The 20,111-nt window shown below is 52.2% G+C and overlaps 3 protein-coding genes across 3 annotated transcripts; 2 read left to right on the forward strand and 1 right to left on the reverse strand.

Annotated features, from left to right (window-relative positions):
* Positions 1 to 3,090: 3,090 nt before the first annotated feature.
* LOC112876899 (dehydration-responsive element-binding protein 1F-like) lies at positions 3,091 to 4,971 on the reverse strand. The gene has a single exon (XM_025941077.1). It carries the CDS (start codon positions 4,279 to 4,281, stop codon positions 3,724 to 3,726), a length of 558 nt encoding a protein of 185 aa, XP_025796862.1. The 5' UTR covers positions 4,282 to 4,971; the 3' UTR covers positions 3,091 to 3,723.
* Positions 4,972 to 8,965: 3,994 nt separating this feature from the next.
* LOC112877814 (arogenate dehydratase/prephenate dehydratase 6, chloroplastic-like) lies at positions 8,966 to 10,770 on the forward strand. The gene has a single exon (XM_025942183.1). The coding sequence runs from the start codon at positions 9,158 to 9,160 to the stop codon at positions 10,403 to 10,405; it is 1,248 nt and encodes a 415-aa protein (XP_025797968.1). The 5' UTR covers positions 8,966 to 9,157; the 3' UTR covers positions 10,406 to 10,770.
* Positions 10,771 to 16,007: 5,237 nt separating this feature from the next.
* Positions 16,008 to 16,889, forward strand: LOC112873209. Its single transcript, XM_025936224.1, has one exon. The coding sequence runs from the start codon at positions 16,113 to 16,115 to the stop codon at positions 16,887 to 16,889; it is 777 nt and encodes a 258-aa protein (XP_025792009.1). The 5' UTR covers positions 16,008 to 16,112.
* The last annotated feature ends 3,222 nt before the right edge of the window (positions 16,890 to 20,111 follow it).

A 20,111-nucleotide genomic window follows, 5' to 3' on the forward strand; every position in this document is an offset into this window, starting at 1 on the left:
TAGACCCTCCCTCTCTTGACCACATTCTAGAGACTCAGGACTTTATTTTTCAGGGTGTATCACACAATGACCAGTTCTTTAGAAATAACATAAAAAAAACAACGAGTCATACATTACATGTCACACGGTAAATACTCTGCCTATCCAAATGCCAGGCATACAATTCTAAAGAAAGGACTAAACGGGGAAGCATTTGCAAAGAGGAAGCATTTGGTTATCTTACCAACACAGCTGATTCGTCTAACCTGCTTGTACGTGCAGATCACGTTGTTCTCTACAGCTTCACGTGACCGATGCCACTGCCATTGTACCAGGCCTACCAAAAAAAAATAACAATGCGCAACAGAGAAGCCACAAGCTTAGAAGAAAAGATTTGTATTTAAATTAGATTTCATTGCATCTTTCGAAGACAACAAATTACACGTGTGAGTTCATCAAGAAATATAACTAACCTCACACATTTGGATAACAGCCCACCTAGTATATTGTAAGCAGTCACAGATCAAAAGACAACCTGTAAATAGAACCAATACATTCAGTCATCACAAATATATTTTACTAATCATTCAAGAGTCCCTTTATTATACATAAATCAGCAAGCAGATACAACATAACATGTTTGAACATAAATAGAATATCATCTGCGTTACAATCCATCAAGAAGGCAACACTTGAGAGACTCAAGACAACCAATACATCGAATATACGGATAAAAAAACCGTATTGTGGCTACACGTGTAGATAAGCGCTAGAACCAGAATAACAAGTAACCAATAATATTCAAACTCCCTTTCGAGAAGCTAATGCTGCTGCTGCTCTCTACGCACATGGAAAAATACCAAAAAAGAGGACCACATCTAAGAATAAGAGACAACCCAGACCACAATCGCCCATCTAGCATGATAAGGGCGAGCAGGAACCTACCTGGTATAAAAGCAAGGAGACAAAGACTCCAGAGTGTCCAGGCAGGCTATGTCACCTACGCCATGATTCAGTGGCACCAGGGCTACAAATTGCAACAACATATCAGCAAATCACGAGAAGAACCAGAATGAACACTGCAAAACAGAAGGGGTTGCAACGTTCCAAGGCATCGAACCTGGATACAGCAAGAAAATGGCAATGGCGAAAAGGAGTTTCCTTGAAACTACAGAAACAGGCCACGGGACGGTTAAGAAGGCAAGCAATTGAGGGAGGGAGAGGAGGAAAGCAGCCCTCAGAACAGGTAGATAAAGGGAGGAGGGTTGGGAACAGCTCCAAAGGGGAACTGTGCAGGCGTCACCGAAGCCACTGCACAGCAAGGGCGCGCGTACGGGAGGTATGGGCAGCGGGCACAGCAAGGGCGCGCGTATGGGAGGAATGGGCGGTGGGCTACCAACTACGCCGATGGAACCCGCAACAGGAAGTAGCCGAAGTGATTAGGCACGCTACCCATCCTCCTGACCTAATCACCGGTGAAGCCGACCCCTCGCTCCGACCATCCACGCCTGCGTACGGCCGCTGCAGATGGGACCGCGTGCAAGCTGCACAGTGTTACCCGCCGCCGGAGATCGACACGGCTCGGAGGCCACCAACATCGGCGTGAGGGGCAGCGGAGGTGGGCATCGGCGGCGGGATGGGAACGCGCGGATGGGACGGCTGCGGCGGCGTGGGAGCAACGCGTGCAGCGGCGGCGGCAGCCGCTGTGCCAGGACCAGGATCTGGGAGATACGACCGAAGGGGAGCCGCAAGCGGGGGTGGAGCAGAAACATCCGCGGGAGAGAGGGCGCGGAGGCGGGCACCGGCGACGTGGCGGGGGCGCGGACGGGAAGACGGCGCCGGCGTGCGAGCGGCGCGCGGAGCGGCAGCGCCGCCAGCGGCCGTGCGGAATCGAGGGGGGAGCGGCAGGCGGGGTGGAGCAGAAAAACACCTGCGTGAGAGAGGGCGCGGAGGCGGACACCGGCGGCGTGGCGGGGACGCGGACGGGACGACGGCGCCGGCGTGCGAGCGGCGCGCGGAGCGGCAGCGGCGCCGGCGGCCATGCGGAATCGAGGGGCAACGGGAGAGAGAGATGCGGATAGGGTCTGCGCCTCCGGGAGGAAAGCTCAATTCCCACTAAACGCGAGGGCTTTTTTTCGAAATCGCCGGCTCCGGGGCGCCCATCCACGGGAGCCAGCGCGCAGGCACGCGTCGGCACGGGCAGGCACGCGTCGGCACGGGACGCGGCCGCTGCCGACGTGGCCACTCCTGGTGCGAGGAAACGGCAGGGAGTTTTAATATAAGAGATACCCACATTGAAGCACATATCTATCTCCTATGAACTCCCATAAACATCCCGGGCAGATTACAATGGACACTTCCAAATGCACCCTAAGCTACAGCGAATCATAGACCAAGGAACTTCCCATAGAAAATTAAAGGTGGGCAATGCAACGATAAAAAAAAATCAAACCAGTGGCACCTGCCATTCAAATCGAGACGCTAACCCCACAAATACATGATGACCACTGAACATTAGAGAAATTTTACAGAAATCCAACCAAAACTATGTCACAGAAAAGCAGGGAATGTAAGTTGCGCACAGAGAAAAGATCTCCTACCAAACACCAATATGCAGCTGCCTTGCGAACCAGATCATAAGCAAAGGGCAAAAGCGTATAAGAATGATGAAAAATATCTAAAAGGAATCGACCCATGGGAACATCATTCCCCATACAAAATCCCACGCAAAAAACTACGTACATCTACCGGGGCTGAGCAAAGGGGACACACGATATCAACAGGAATCGGCAAATGAAATCACAGATTGAGAAGGGGGTGATTGGAAGAATATAGGAACGCCTCACATCGCATGGCCTCCCCGCTCTTGTCAACCGCCGAGGATGATGATGAAATGAAGAGACGACTTCAAGAGGGAACACAATGTGGAAACGGAGGATGCTATATATATGTAGCTTATATGTAGGGCCAGATTGTTAGCGATAAACATAAAACTAAAAAAGGCCGCGCGGGATAGAGCAGCAGTGGATCAGACAGGCACTGGCGACATGCACAAACAATCAGACGGAGCAAGACAGAGAAAGTGACGCAGCACAATGGATCGGAAGCAGGAGAAGCAATGTAGAGAAATATTGAAGGGTGGCAAATCGAGTGACAGAGAGCTTCAGATCACCCGAGGAGTGATATATAGCTCTTCCTCTTAAATTTTAATCAAACTTCTCTTTTGGAGTATAACCTAACCATCAAGCATTCAAGTTTATCCATGTATATGCCGGAGCAAACATAGTGCGTGCGTTCATAAAGATGAGTGTGTATGCATGTATACGAGCATCTGCATTATGCTATGTTTTGGGGAAAAAATAGATTGGTTACGTAAAAGATGATGGAGTTGTACAGCAGCTGCAGCAAGTCAACTGAATTTGCAGTGGGATAGGTCGTAGATGTTGGAGACGACACGTCAAAGGAAAAAAAGGTTTCGAACTGCTGCCATGGAACTTATCACATAGGTGTGCCAGCGACCAGCGTCGTGTCTCCATCATCCATTTCACGTCCATGCTACGCAACGTACGTACAAGCGCGTCGCAGAACGTTCATGTTGCCCCCAGCACATATTCCTCTGTCCACATCAGGTGTGATCCAACGCGCACGCTCCCATTCGCCAACACGAGGTCGTGGCGCTGGCGCGCGTCCTCCCCCATCTTACACCACCTTCCACTACGGCAAGCAGCGTCCCCGGCCAGCGCATCAAGAGTGATCCCACAGGCTGACTCCTTCCTCATCGGCTTCCATCGACGCCGCCGCCGCGGCGGGGCCCAGCGCGGGCGGGCTCATCATCAGCCCCTCTGCCATGCTCATCATCAGCCGCGGCATCTCGAACAGGTCGTCCTCGTCCACGATCGCTACGGCGTCGTCCGCACCGCCGCCGCCACCGTCACCGCGCGGCTCGCGAAGACGGAGGCGGTCGTCCATCGCCGCCGCTGCCTCGGCGGCCGCGGCCCGGACGTCCTCCGGGGACGCGGAGGCCGGCGCCGGGCGCGAGCGCGCCGCGTCGGGGAAGTTGAGCGCCGCGCCGGCGCCCCGCAGCGCCGATGCGGCGGCGTCGTAGGCCGCGGCGGCCATCTCGGGCGTCGGGTACGTGCCCAGCCAGATCCTGCTGGGCTTCCGCAGCTCGCGGATCTCCGACACCCACTTCCCCGCCCGGAGGCGCACCCCGCGGTACACCGGGTGCCGCGTCTCCGCCCGCGCGCGCCGCCCGCAGGGCCCGGCCGCCCTCTGCTCCTCCGGCCTCCGCTGCTGCTCCATCGAATAGATCACTTCCAACTAGCACGACACTTCCACTACATTGCACCCAGCGCTCGCACGAGAAGCATGGCTAGAACGACGCTGCAACCACGGCTAGTAGTAGCATGCACGATCGACGAAGCACGAGCTGCGCAAGTGACGGCAGATTGGCAAGGTTTGCAATGATGATGCGATGATCAACTAGAGGATAATACCTAGTAGCCAGCAGACTGCTACTGCTATCTCCTAGCAGGTCCTGGCAGCGTACGTCCAAGCGGAGGATCCCGGGAGGGTTTAAAAAAAACCGGGGCGGCGGCCGGAGTTGGTGAAGACATTCTCGACGCGAGCGCGACGTGACGGGAACGCGTTTCAACTCCCGGCTAGAGATTAGCTGGGAAGCACACACAGCTCGAGCTTTCCGTTGGCCCGTCCAACGGGGGCTCGCCACCTCGCCGGAGCGGGGGCGCCATCTCTCAGGTCCCGGAAAGCCGCTTTTGGCTAGTGCGCGACGAGGTTAGGGGTACGATCGATCCCCCGCCGGGGTCGTCCGGGTGGCTTCGTCCCGAGCTTCCCAGCTGATTCGATTGACAGGCGCGGGAGCTGGACGGCTGGACGGGTGACATGAAACCGCTTGTTGTTTTGACCCGTTCAAGTTCAGGGACAGTATAATAAGGGGGTTCGTCGCGTAAAGGGTGATGAATTGAGCGGACGATGATGGATGGGGCATGATTCTTTTGTCTTTTTTCGTGTTACCTACCATATCCGGTACTAGATTACGCGGGCGGTGCGGCTTTGCATGGCCAGATATTTCTGCGTGCCATTGGTGAGGACGAAATCTGCTGAAAGCCTGGTGGTAGTAGCTCCATGCTGTCGTGTGTGTTCGTGCTTGAGCTGGAAAGCACGCGTTGTCGATTTCAGCTCTTTCGTTCAAACGCGGTAGCACGACGATCACACCTCGTAATGAGCCGCCTGAATAAGCTCACAGAGAGAGAGAGAGAGAGAGTTCTAAATTCAGCTGCAAGTAATCAGCGGATTATCTCCGATCCACGAATGGCCAGGCAACACGCGCGGCTCAGACTAGGCCACGGGAATCCAAGGTGGGCGTGCATTGTTTGTGGGTGCTGGGACCGGAAGAATTTCGCATGCAGATGAGTGCTGCCCACAGGCCCACATTGTGATGATGCTGCAATCCATCTTATTAGAACATTGATATGGAGTAAAGTTTAATCCAACCATTTCTGCTTGCATTGTTGCTTCTTCCTCTTGTTCTTATCTTCCAAAATAGTATTGTCAACATCGAAAGGAAGGCTTTTCTCTCTTGTTTTTCTTCTTCTCATTATATCTTGGCAGTGTCGTCATGCATGTTCTGCAAGCTTCCTGAAGCTGATCAGGTCTAGAAAACGCTACCGAAGGTGCAGGGACGAAGATGCCTGATCTCAATATATCTGAATTACTATATTAAATCATTGACAGTGGAGTGATGATTTTGCTTTTAGCTTTTCTTTATTTTTCTGTATTGAGGCTGAATGCTTGCAAAAAGAAAAACAAAGCAGTTTCGGTGTTATACTGTTATATGACTTCTTATTATCTGTGTACTGTTCAGAGTTTCACGAACAAGCACCGAACCACGGCAAGCCAATACCGGCCTGTGCTGCGATTGGGCCGGGCCAAATTTACATGGCCCGTTTACCGCGGCCCGTTTGGCCCCCCATAGCAGTTGGGATAGTGTTCTGGAGAGTCTCAGAATCTTGGTTTGTAACAGTACTTTGTAATCTGTTTAAAAAAACAGTATTTTGTAATCTTTACAAGAGCTCCCTTTTCTTTTGAACTGGTAGGCAACTAGAGAGCTGACGGGCCTACATTCAATACGACGGGCCAAACCTGAAGTTACGATTCTTGGAGACAAGCAGGCCTAATTTGGGCATGTACTGGAATAGTACCCTAGCCTTGGGCTAAAGCCACTTGTCACATAGTCAATGGAAGAACTTCTCCGCAGCTTCAGCCTTCAGCCCATTATACTGACGTAAAATAAACAAGTGAACATATGCTTTTGTATGAAAGAAGATTTTCTTTCATCAGTCTCTGCATGGGACTTGTAGTCAAACGTTCGTTATCACACTCTTAGCCCAAGGCTATGTTTTCAGCAAGAGGTAAACCAAAGTAGGAAGCATATTCATTCCACTGTTGGAAACAACACTGTGCTGGCGGCTCTAGACCAGGACATGATAGCAGGTTACTGAAGCCACACACTTTAGCCCAAGTAAAACTTGTATTACTGCTCCTGATTTATATTACTCAAAAGTGCAAAGGCAGAAAAGTGCATTGATATTTTTTTTTCCTGAGAAAAAAGGGGCACAGTAGGGGACCCTGACCTGGACGCTTTGCCCACTTGCAATTTCCAAGTGCTACGTATCTCTCGGACGCTTATTATTGGCCAAACCTGATAAGATACTGGTCCACCGAGAACGACGCGACCACTGCGGCACCCGCACGCACGGACAGGCCACACGATAAGCTAAGAAACTTGCGCAGCGACGGGAAGGTGGCATGGCATGATGCGGCGACCGGCTGGCCGGCGACGTATGAATAGTGGATCCACTCGGCATGATGACAGAATAAACACACACCGTGTTCTTGCCTGCCCACGCAGAAGAATAAAAGGAACTGTTGCTTCCTTCCACAAAAAAAAAAGAACTGTTCCTTCGTGATCTGGACCCTGTGGAGGTCGGAGCAAGTTGGCTGGCCCTTTTGCCTTTTTCTCCACGGCAAGCAAGGATCGCTGGATCGGAACGCCACCAGGTAGCCCGGTATGTCTGCTGCGCTGCGGGTCGGTGTCGTCGTTCACAGATAAGGTTGGGGGATGGCCGTTTGGTTGGGGGATAGGGCATGGTCTCGAAACGAGTTTGGCGCGCTACCACGTATGAACTGCTGCCGTGCCGCGGGGGGGGGGGGGGGGGGGGGGGGTGGGCGAACCTTCCGTTCCGTTTACACTTCACCTTACGTTTCGGCATGCGGCGTGCCGCGAGGTCGGAGTCGGATATTATCGTGCCACCGCGGAGCATTGCTCCTCCTCGAGGATCACGGGCGGCTAGCAAGCGAGGGCCTGCTAGTACTACTAGTTCCACAAAACCCTTGGCTCCAAGTTGCTACGCTGTTTTATTGTGAGGGGACCAAGCCAACGATGATATAATAGGTTTGACTTGAGTTGACTGCCTTGGGTTGCGCTTATCCTGTGTGAAAGCACCTGGATTATACTACTGTGTCATGCCTGAGACTAGTACTTAATTAGTGGAGTAGTATATGACAGTGTTTGCTTTAACACAAATTGTCTTCTTCTTTTTTTTGGTCGGGACATGTGCTACATACATCATACCTGATAGTCCAACACGTCGGTAGCATATATAGTGTGTTAAAAAAGCGTTGCCAATTGCCATGGGTGCCAACTAATTGCCCCTTCAACAGCGAGCAAAAGAGTCGTGACTTTTTTGTCACGCCTTATTCGAACTATAAAGGAGTTTTAATTAGCACGTGTCTGGGCGAATAAGTAGTAGAGTAGTAGCTGGGGTGGTGGGGAGGCGGGTGAATCCATCACCCATTTTACCGTGTGTGCAGTGCACCCACCGTATCCTTTGGTCTATTACTTTGTGATTAGCGCATTACTGGGGGGGGGGGGGGGTGGCGCGGGGAAGATGCCAAAAGATCTGGGAATTCCTCTGGAGAATTGAGCAGAGCATTTCACTGTCACCCGTTCCTCGGCGTGGCGCGAGGGTCGGTCACAAGGGTGGACCCCGCACCGTGTTCTTATCCGACCGACGGGGCCAATCACGCGGTGATTCCCGCTGCTCGTCTGAGATTATCTTGCTTACCTCTAAAATAGCCCCTACAGACCCCCAAAGCACTTGCGATCCCGTCAAATCCTGACGGCGACGCCGGCGCACCAGCCATCAGAGATCAACCGGGAAAGCGAAAAGGTGGGACCCCGCCTCGCCGTCACGGCGCCCCACCGAGAAAAACGCATGTTCGCGCCGGCCGGGTCACTGTGCAGATTTGAAGAGCCGGTGCTGGTTGGTGATTGGAGCGGCTGGTTGGGTAAATTGGCAGACTGACACTGCCGTCCGTGTTCTGCCCGCAGATTAAACGGCTGGGGTTCCGGGATGTTTATGTATCCAAACTCCAAAGTGTCGTCGCACGCTCAACACGAGCTGAAAGGAGCTCATCTCTTGACAGACGGCATGTCTTGGGTGGACGTGGAACCAGTGTTACGTTAGGTAGGCCAAGGATCATGCAGATCTGATTTTTGCAATCAGGATTAGTTATGAGGGATCAATAATGGGCTAGTAACTGTGTAGTATCTTCCTACCCTGGGCTTGGAACGATGAATCGAAACGAAGCATCTCTCGTCAGTTCGTGACTGGGGGGCGGTCAGAAGCCACGGAAGCCGTAGCCGACAGGTGCAGGTTCAGTAGTGACAAAATTAAAATTTTAAGTGACAGCGACACGAATGGACGATTTGTCCTCGTCGACATGCTCACAACTCTCCAATCAAACCGTTTGTGGAACGGCCAGCAATCTAAACACGGCGAAACCTTCCAGAAGCAAAGCGAAAGCAACCGCAATCATCCACAGTAAACACGAACCGGGGAGAGGTCGAGTAGCGGGTTGCCGGACAATTATAGGCAGCAAAAGCCACCGGACCGGACCACCGCCGTCCTGCTCACTTGGCCGCTCGGCATTAATCCCGGTGGAGACGCCGGCCGCTCCCGGGGTTATAATAGTCAACAGCCTCCGCCCACCACCCCTCTCCGCTAAGCTCACCACAACTCCGCCCCCCACCGCGCCCGACCTCACCCCACCCAATCCCCACCTCCCACCTCCCACCTCTGCTCCGCGGCGTTCTATGGCATACACCTCCCTCCACCTCCCCAAGCACCTGCTCCTCCCCAGCCCCCGCCGGACCAGGCACAGGCCCTCCTCCTCCGTCTCCTTCGTCGCCGCCGCCGCGGCCAGGGCCAACGGCGTCAACGGCCAGGCACCCGAGAAGCCGCCGCCGCCGCCCAACGGCAAGGCGCGAATCAACGGCGTGAACGGCAAGAAGGGGGTGAACGGCCACGTCAACGGCGTCAACGGCAAGAAGGGCGTCAACGGGCACGTCAACGGCCATGCGGACCGGATCCACCTCTCGGTGAGCACGGGCGGCGGCGGCGGCGCGGGGGGCCAGGACGGCTCCGGGCTCCGCGTGGCGTTCCAGGGCGCGCCCGGCGCGTACAGCGAGTTCGCGGCCAAGACGGCGCTGCCCGGGTGCGACACGCTCCCGTGCCGGGCCTTCGCGGACGCGCTGGCGGCCGTGGAGCGGGGCGCCGCCGACCGCGCCATCCTCCCCGTGGAGTCCACCATGGAGGGCACCGCGCTGCGGAACTACGACCTGCTGCTGCGCCACGGCCTGGTGGTGGCGCAGGAGATCAACCTCTTCGTGCACTACTGCCTCCTCGCCATGCCGGGGGTGCGCGCCGCCGAGGTGCGCCGCGTCATCAGCCACCCGATGGCGCTCGCGCACTGCGGCCGCGCGCTGGCGCGCCTCGGGGTGGACCGCGAGCCCGTCGAGGACACCGCGGGCGCCGTGGAGATGCTGCGCTCCAACCGGATGCTCGACACCGCCGCCATCGCCAGCCCGCGCGCCGCCGACCTGTACGGCCTCGACGTGCTCGCGCACGGCCTCCAGGACGAGTCCTGGAACGTCACGCGCTTCCTGCTCCTCTCCAGGCCGCCGTCGCCCGTCGCGCTGCCCGTGGACGCCGACGCCAAGACCAGCATGGTGGTCGCGCACCGGGGCGGCTCCATGATGGTCCTGCTCAAGGTGCTCTCCGCCTTCTCCTCCCGCAACATCAACCTCACCAAGCTGGAGGTCATCAACAACGATGGCGCCGGCGCCGGCGCCGGCGCGCGCCCGCCGGTGATGATCCTGGACACGAGCGCCCGGGGCGCGCCGACGCTGCGCGCGTTCCCGCACGTCCTGTACGTGGACTGCGCGGGCGCCGCGCACGACCCGCGCGTCCGCGAGGCCATCCAGGAGATCGAGAAGTTCGCCGTGTTCGTGCGCGTGCTCGGCTGCTACGCCGCCGACTCCACCGTCTACGACCTGCAATGAGGAGGGGGAGGAGGGCAGGATCGCCATGGCGCGAATCGGGACTGCTGGAATCTATAGCCAGTGACTAGCCGCAATTTCGCTGTTAAAATTGGGCGAAGCTATCGGATTTACTAGCGTTTAGCTTCAGCGAGACTAGTTCTTTTGCTTGCTTGCTGCTGCTGCGTAATTTTTGTACAGATGCAATAAGAATCTTCCTGTTGCTGCTCGATTGTATTAGCTGTGTTAGTGTTTGTGCATAGGTTCAGGCTTGGTGATGATGATGATGCCAGCTGAAGGGTGTTTGTACTAAGATGTCCTGTTGGTCATGACCCGATCGTTTGTGCTCAATCTTGTTGTCCTAGAATTTCGGCGCAAGCTTTCAGTTTTTTTGTATTGCAGCCTAGGATCTTATTGCAGTATCCATCTTGCGATGTGTTCTCAGCACTGCACTTCGTAACTGAGCGATGTCTTGCGCAGATCCACCGCTGCGGTTACAACACATCCCCTGCTCGTTTGGGTATGAGCTCACTAAGCTCAACGAGTCTCTGCTGAGGGAGTACGAGATCATCTATCTCCACGATTTTAGTAGCGGATTTGGGCTGGAGCTAATGCTTAATCCGACCGTACTGAATCGATCTTCTGCCCAGGCTCGATGAATCTGAATCTGGATTTCTGAGTCCAGGTGGGATCTCCAGTCCTGGCTGGCTGCCTGCTAGTGGGCGAAGGACATTACCCTCTGGTCCACGGCACATGCTACCGACTTGGGGGGCAAAAGATCTGACCCGACGTAGCCGTCGCTGATAAGCGAGTCCTCTGATCTTCCCCACCCACCACGTGATCACCAGATCCCACCGGAGTCGCAGGAAAAACGAGGGTAATTGCGCAGGGAAAAGCAGGCCGCAGAACATGGCCGCGCCGAGCCGCCGTTGCAGTTTTCAGAAGGGAACAAACAAGCGAGCAGCAGCATGTGGCAACTGGCAACCATGGCCGACCATGGCGACGGGGACCTGGAGATTCTCGCATCCGCGGTGCGAGATTCTTCACGTGGGGTGTGACCGTGTGAGTGTGACATGCGTGGTGCGGCGCAGGGAACCGGACACACGTCGTGTCACGAGCCACGAGCTCCTTCCCAAGATTCTCACAGCCGGTAGTTCTCATCGCCGAAAGCTTATCAGAGGAGGGCGCCGAAAGATCGCCGCCGGCCGTGCCCTGGACCGATAGTTACCGCGGCCGCGGTGTTTGGTTGGGTGGCAGTTGGCACCAGTAAATTTTGACACGGACGGACGGGCCTGGACCATGCATGCCCGAGGCAAATCAGAGCTGGTAGGTGGCGCGCGGACCCCCACAGGTCTGCTCCTGTGATGCTGGACGGGAATCTGGGATCTGGGGTCCGAATCATGTGCAACCACCTCTCCGCAAAGCTCTCGCGAGGCGCGAGGTGCATGATTGGAGAAAATAAAAGGAGCCGTGGCGGAGCAGGTTCTGAACGAATCTCGCTACCAATCTCCGCACGCCCTCTCCTCGGGTTTCACGGATGGCACATTGGCACGACGACTTTTCAACGACGTCGGATGGGTATCCAAGAAAAAAAAAACGAGGTCGGATGCAACACTACTACTGGAATGGAATGGAGATGCTGTGTAGTTTCGTGGATACCCGAATAACGGTCATTTCGCGCTTTCAGTTTAAAGGTCATACTCCAGAGTACAGAGCCTGACATGGAGACGGAGTGGCCTCTTCCCATGCAGCATGCTGCGCCTGCCTTGCTAGCTCGTCGTATAGCTTCTAGAATGATCTGGGAGCTTCCAGAAGGCCAACCCGCGGAAGCGAACTATTGGCGCTAGAAAGGCGAGGCAGATCACTGATCACATGCGAACCAACGAATGACGAGAGAATGCTGAGAAAATTCCCTATATAGCTTTGAAAAAAAAACATGATTCCCCGTATAGCACTAGAAAACTTTGTCTTTCCTAATTGACACTGGAATTTTTATCTGGTTCCTTTCTTAGCACTTCTGTTAACAGGGTTGTTAAACCCAACCTGAAAGATACTTTTACCCCTCGTCATCTTGTCTACTGAAATATTATCAGATCCCATAGAGCATAGATATTCAGTGGCAAAAAAAATGAAGATTATTGTCTACTGAAATATTACTTTATTGTCTAACATGACGCATATTTGATGGCAGAAAAATAAAGATTATTGTTCTCCCATCTAATAATCGAATAGATCCAAATTTAGGCAATCGATAATTATGATATCCTCTGACATGACAAGGTTCAAATCATTCCCTTGAAAGCATCCCTCTGTTGCTACACCCTCCAATGGCAAGGCTTTCCATGTGCCCTTGGTCGAGCCTGCTGTTGTAGCCAATCGGGCCTTGCCCACCACCGCAGACGCCCACGACCTGCCCGCCGCTGCAGCCCCCCGCAGCCTGCCCACCGTCACAGCCGCCCAAGGCCTGCCCGTCGCCGTCGCCGCGGCCGTCATCCGCGGCCACAGCCACGAGTCCCCATGCCGACAACCGGTAAAATAGGTCGCTCCACGCATAGTTCGAGCCTACGCCGGCTGCGGCCCTGCTTCCTGTCAGCCGCCGCCGCCGCTATAGATCTAGCGTTGGGGAGAGAACGAGCAGGGAGGAAGGGGGAGCACTTTCATGAGAGGGAGGGCTCAGTCGGGGGTCCGAGGGAGGGAGGGGTCGGTCAACCAAGAGGCCCTCTAGTTTTGTTAGGGGTAGTTTCATTCATAGATCAAATTCCAATAGGACCAATAATAATTTTTTAATAGAATATGCCAACGGATGTAACGGAAGTGCTAAAAAGAACGAGATAAAATTTTCGATGGTAAGATAAAGTTTTCTAGTGCTATATAGGAAACTATGTTTTTTTCCGGTGCTATATAGAGAATTCTCTCATGAATGATTGCGCAGGTCTGCAGCCACTACCTGCAGGTGGGTTCTTCAGTTCTTGCGTCGCGATCGCGATCGCGGGATGTTTGTCCTTTCACAGGCTCCAACTAATTTTGCTTGCTTTGGCAAGCAAGAATCTTTAATTTCAGCGAGCTGATGGAAAAGGCAGGGACACACCACACGTGCTTGATGCGGAGAGCTCAAGATATTATCGATGGCAATAAGCAACACATATTATGTTTGGTTTTACACATAGATATACGCTTTATATATATATATATATATATATAGTTTTCAGCATGTATCTCAATCACAATACACTGTAATTCGAAATAAAGGGAGTATACCTTATCTAGCTACCATCCTGAAGCATAAAGAACAAAAAGAAAAAGACTAGAGGTTGACCATGACCAAAGAGTAAAAAAAAACTGAAAAAGAGAAGAATATCCACATTTCAAGCCTCAAACAGCGAAAGTTTGTACTCAGCATAGGGTGGAAGCGAATAAGACATTGTTTAAGGAGAAGAATAAACTAGTACTATGCAAGTGCCAAAACCCCCTTCTGCATTTCGCTAGAAGCTTTCAGCTTCCTGTTGCGGTCTAGAGAATATTCAGTATCCCATATTGTAGTAAAATTTTCAGTTATCTTTGTAATCGAAGGGTATACACAAGCAGTACTTGGATACTCCTAAATGTACCTGACTGACTGAGCACTCCATGCTTTTAGGAGCCGTGTTAGATGGAATTCGGTCAGTATGCTAGTAGCAGCACTGCAGTACAACTTTACTTAGCAACTAATAAGGGCATCCGCAGTGATCTTTTCGGATGAGTCGACTCATGCAGTCCACGCGGACCATTGTTTTCTCTCTTCGGATGTTTCATCTACTGAATAATCAGCAATGGGATCCACTGCACAATTAAAAACAATTGTCCTTTTTCTTTTGCTCAGCGCCCCTCTCCTCACAACAACAGCAGCTGATGGGACTGCTTGTTTCTCACCAGAAGTCGACTCCAAAAGACGAATTGATTCATCTCTCTCCTCCATGATTCGCTACCTGCAGTCGTTGCATCGATTCGTGAGGCTGCCATGTAGTATGCTACTGGAGAAGCTCTAAGAGATGACGTCGGTGGGAGAGGAGAGAAAGTTAGATGTCGGTGGGAGAGGAGAGAAAGAGAAGCATACTGCAAGTTTACAGGCTGCTCTCAGGCGTCTCTACTCTAATAAATTTGGTGAGAGAATAAGAAAAGAAAGATGAATTAAGTATTAATAGTGCAATCCACCTATACATCCAACTTATTATACGAGCTAAATATTAGATTGATTTAAGATGATACGGTAACAATATATTGCCAACGGCTGGCTAAATTATTAGCCTTGCTCTAAAAGGTGGTAGTGGAGTGGGGTCCAGTGGCCACTGGTCCCGGTAGCACTGCATTACCATCCCGTCCTTGGCACATGCAGGGAAGAAGAATCTGATCAAACGTAGCCACAATAAAAATCTGATAAGCGCGTCCCCTGATCCTCTGCTTCATATGATCAACAGATCCAACTACATAAGAAGAAAAAAGGAGGAGGAGGAAAGGGGAACGGAAAAAAATTCACCTCGCGGAGTAAATGTTGGCTACGAAAATGCCCATGCAGAAGCAGACCACAGAATGTGCCCGCGCCACTCGGCATTGCAGACCAGCAGAGCACGAGACATCCCGGTATCCGTTTGTGCGAGTTTTCCACAATTGTAGTGCAGCGAAGCAGGGTGCCTGGTGCCGAAAACTAGCACGCGTCGTGTCACGAAACATGGCTGGCAGCTTCTCTTTGCCTGCGCCGAGATCAACCCCAGCGCCAGTCGCCAGCTGCGTCACGGTGTCTGGGATGGCTGCAGTGGGACCCCGTTCTTGGCCGCCCTTTCTACCTGGACCAAGCGTATTTGGTTGGATTACTACTAATAATGAGTAGTAATCATGCAAGGATAAGTACATATACGGAAGGGTAGGTAGGTGGCGCGCGGACCACCACTGTCCGCTGTTGAATGATGATTCCGAGCACAGCTGGAGGGGAATCCATTCAGCCCATTGCGAATCAGGCCGAATCTCATCCGGCCCACATACCAAGCGGAAGGCCGCCTATCATCACAAGGATGGGCCAAAACACCCGAAACGAAGAAGGCCTCGTCCGCCGCCTCACGCGGTCACCCGAGAGCGTCGCCGGCCGGAGCCATGTGGCGGCCACCCGCGATCCTGTGCTCCTGTCCGCGCTCCACGCTGCCACCTCCTCCGATGCTCGGGGTAGGGACGGAGAGTTGGAGACCGGTTTCCTTTGCCCCCAAGCACGCCATGCGCTCATGTTCTGCTTCTCATCTCCTTCCGCGCCAAGCCGAGCCCAACTGCCAAGTGAACAAGGATGGAAAGCTTCAGCACCTCCAATCCGATCTGCGGTTTACTCGAGGAAGCGAGTAAAAGCGCTGGCCGCGAGCCCGCACCCGTTTCGGACTCGAGCACCGCCCGCCGCCAATCCCTTCTGCGGCCACGTGGCAATACCCCCCCCCCCCCCCCCCCCAAACGCCGCACTCTGCTTCTTCCGCACGCCAATGCAATCCGATCGGAATGCTCTCGCGTAATGGCGGTGCTCGCCGATCCGCGTCCGACTGGAACACAGCAGCAACTTATAAACCCCCCTCCCGCATCCCCGATCTCACCACTTCCATCCGTCCACAATTCGCCGATCTCGGTCTGACGCTCCCCCTTGCGCCGCCTCCCCGATCTCGCTCTCGCATAACGCCGCCTCGCCGATCTCGCTCTCGCGTACGCCGCCGCCGCTGCCGCCATGGCCGGGCAGAGCCCCCTCCGCCGCTGGAAGCCCTTCTTCGCGGCGTTCGGCCTGGTGGACGCCGCGATCGAGGGCGCCGGCCCCGCGCTCTGCCGGGACGAGCTCCGGAGCGCGAGGGGCGACGTGGTGGAGCTGCTCTGCGGCGTCCCCGGGGGCGACGGCGCCGAGGAGCTCTGCGTCGTGCTCGACGGCTTCATGGCGGAGTCGCTGGTCACCCTGCAGGCGGTGCCCGCGGAGGCGGTGCCGAGGATGCTGGCGTCTTCCGCCGATCTCGCCAGAGCAGTTGGCTCCCTGAGGTGCCACCAGTCCGCCCGCATCAGCGGGCTCGCGCGCGAAATCATCCGCGGGTGGAGCGTGGCCGTCGACGAAGACATCGCCAGGACCAGCGCGGCCATGAAGAAACTCGACGATCTGTGCCGCGTCAAGGCGTCGGATGCCTCTCCTCCCTTGCCGAGCATGACCAAGCCGATTGCTGGCAGCCATGATCTGAGGACGGAGAAGACGAAAGCTGCAACCACGATTCCAAAGTCGCTGCCGAAGACAACGCCGCCTTCCGAGGAGAAGATGGAGGCTACCAAGCGCAAACTCCGGGAGGGCTACCGGGACGTGGAAGACGCCAAGCGCCAGCGAAAGATCCATGTGATCGAGGCGCCCAAGATGCTGAAGCAGAGGCAGCGGAAGATGCACCCGATCGTTCGCGAGCGGAGCCAGGCGAGATGCAGGAGCTCCATGGCTGTGAGGCGCTGTCTGGTCTCATCGTTTGAGAGAGTCTAAGCTCCGTAGGGGACAGGATCAAATGCCTCTGTGTAATAACGGGACGTGCAATTCGATCATCAGCACATTGCAGCAAAGTGAACTGAATTTCTTCACTATATGCTGCTAAATTTTTGTTCTTCTGATTTCTTCAAAGTATTCTGTGTGTTTGTCAATGATAACTTCAAAGTTGAAAACCGTGATGTGCGTTCCCCATATTCAGTTCTGCGCTAGCTTCGTCGGCACAGCACGTCAGTCGGAGTGTTCGGAGTTAGTGTTCTGTTCTGAATGTGCTGTCTGAATTGTTGGCCATGTGTTGCCTGAATCGTCTGAACAACGACAAATCGAGCTAGCCGGCAGGCAGTAGTTGGTAGATTCATTACTGATCTCGTTCACCCGGTGCACTGGGTTTAGGAGCCCTGCTACTCCCGGTAAAACAATTTAACCAGGTGAAAATATAATTAAACACCGCCACTCAATAAATAATGGACGGTACAGATAAGTTCAGTTTCGTCAGATAACTTCGTTCCATTCCCAAGTCCGAACTGATTACTGATTACTGCTTATACGCATGGGCAATTGGGCATGGTGGCATCAGTGAGCAACTCGCTCAAAGGCTAGAGTTTGCCGATGGGCTTGTATTGCGTCGGGCCAGTTAGACGTGAATTAAGGTTTACCAGGCCCATTGCACTCTGGGGCTTCGTCTGATGGGTTGGCGCTCGTGGCAAATGGAGCCTTCAAATTTTAACACTAGTGTGTACTGTTTGTTACGTATGATTCCAGCCCAGCTTGCTCAAATCATCGTTTTCCCTACAAAAAAAGAAAATTCAAACCAAGGTTCCAACATAACTGAAGCAGAGACAACAGACAACACAAGAACAAAAACGCCGGCACGACCTATGCCAGGAGCAAGATAATAAGCAGATAACGAGCGAACTAGCTGGCGATCAAGCTAACACACTTGTCATGGAACGGCCGCCCGCATCTCTCCATCCGTCCACCCCAATCTGCCAGCTGCAAAGACCTAGCTTATTCCTCTGCAATGCCCCCCAAGCTCTGAAACCGACCCTGCCCTAGTCTCTGACTCTCTGTACCTTATCCAACCATCTTTTTTTTTTGAAAATATTTATCCAACCATCTCTCAAAAGGACAACGGACAGCGCTGACCATAGCCGAAGAGTAAATTTAAAAGTACGTTGACATTAATTTGGAGTCCTGAAACAGCCGGCATTGGTGCTAACAAGCGTTGGACGGAAGCCATGATTTCTGGCGATAGAGGATGATGTGCAATGCAAGTGTCAACCCCTAGTATCTATCTGCAGTAGTGGCAATTAAGCTAGCTGCACTGTTTGGTGTTTCTTCTTGGTTGCTTTAGATTGCAGTGTGCGTGGATGCATGCAGTATGTTCGACAAAACGACACCAATCTAGCTGTAAGATGCATGCATGCAATGCAGCTTGGATTGCTCTTGCATGACGGCTAATGAGGGCGATCTAATGATGCAGAACATTGTTTTCACGAACACCTGAGCACGTATTTTATTATTAAAAGATGCTACGGTAGAACATCAGAACACGTCAATGATGTATCTGCACAGAACGCATAGACGAACTAGCCAAGTACAGAGTAGAGAACTTGTTTCCTTTCCACTCTATATATTCAGCTCACCTACACTATACAGAGTAGAGAACTTGTTTCCTTTCCAACTTGCCAAGTACGGCACATTTATTTTGCCTTGCAAATACACGTATATACCGAAGTGGAGAAGAATGTCAATGGACGAAAGATAGAGTACTAATTTACACTGTGCGCAACTGGCCGGATTTGCAGAATCTAGACAATGACTTGCACCAAATGACAGGCTAGCTTCCACAGTAGTGCAACAGTGAACCAGTTCTGCATAAATGTGTATTCTGTTCTGTCGCTTGACTAGTTCAGGGAATAATGGGGAATTATGAAGAGGCTCAAAACTCCATTGGTCTCATATCTGTTCTCTTTACAGGATCGCTCGTGCCACTTGTTAGTAGCGTGTTTCATTTCATATATCAATGTTTGCCTCATTTTCAAAAAAGAAGAAGAAATATATATCATGATACTGTTCGTTCTAATGTCAACGAGCTGTCCAACATAACTATCAATCTATAGTTCCTCTAAAAAATCTATATAGTTTTTGCTGATGTTTGTAGTGGAGTTTTCTCATGTGTAATTTTCTTTATTATGAAAAAGCTGAAGATGTATTGCACCCACGTCAACGATGGGAATGGATTCTCGTTAGCCACATGTACATGTGAATGTGATGTGAAAGAAATATCACCTTCGATCCATTAGGGTTAGGTCTTCATAACTCTAGTCAACGTAATACTCAAACAAATTCAATGCCTGCATATTTTCTACCAATAAAAGATTGTGCAAACCTGTACGGAAAATATGGTCCAAATGTATAGAATTATCTGGTATTATGTCTACCCTAGTACAATGTCAGTAAATTAAACAAATATGCAACGGAGAGATTGAAGGCACTATATACTCTCTCCATTCCAGAATATAGATATGCTTAGGTTTCTCCTAAGCCAAAACATTTAAGTTTGACTATGAATAGGGAAAAATTATAAAGATTGACAACATAAAAATGATGTTAGAAGATTCATCATGAAACCAACATAACTCTTTCTATTTAAAATAAATTATTTTGTAGAGATATTGTTGGTTTATATAGAACAAATCTAAACATAGCTATGTTATGGGATAGAGGTAGCATATAGCTAGTCATCGTCTGAGCTTACCATTTGCTACATATGATGCATGCGATCATGCTGGATTGTGATGCCATCCATCTGCATCGGTAAATAAATTTCTGATTTTTAATCAACCAACTAAAGATTGGAACTGATGTTAAATGGGCATGCTAGGCGTCGTCAGAATCTCTCTCAAGAACGCCCCCTCCGACCTTAATTTTCAAGCTTTTGGTCAGCCGCAGTAAATTAAAGCACTTTATGCATGATCGATCTGTTGTTGAATCTGTAGGTATAATAATAGTATAGCTAGCAGACTACCCTTTCGTAGAAAACAATAGTAGAGATTAGCCATATGTATAGTTTATAGGCTGCTAATATTTTACGACATTATGAATTTGCACATGTTGGCTTCTTTGATGTGCTTAAGCCAGTCTAACTAACATATGTTAATTTGCCGCAAATGGCCCTATCGGTTTGTTTGGTCTGCCTCCTTTCTGGGAGCTAGAGGC

The sequence above is a fragment of the Panicum hallii genome, chromosome 9 (genome assembly GCF_002211085.1).
Source record: "Panicum hallii strain FIL2 chromosome 9, PHallii_v3.1, whole genome shotgun sequence".
Lineage (NCBI taxonomy): Eukaryota > Viridiplantae > Streptophyta > Magnoliopsida > Poales > Poaceae > Panicum > Panicum hallii.

Coding starts and splice junctions, on each gene's coding strand:
- LOC112876899 (XM_025941077.1), bottom strand. CDS start 4,281: ATGGAGCAGCAGCGGAGGCCGGAGGAGCAGAGGGCGGCCGGGCCCTGC.
- LOC112873209 (XM_025936224.1), top strand. CDS start 16,113: ATGGCCGGGCAGAGCCCCCTCCGCCGCTGGAAGCCCTTCTTCGCGGCG.
- LOC112877814 (XM_025942183.1), top strand. CDS start 9,158: ATGGCATACACCTCCCTCCACCTCCCCAAGCACCTGCTCCTCCCCAGC.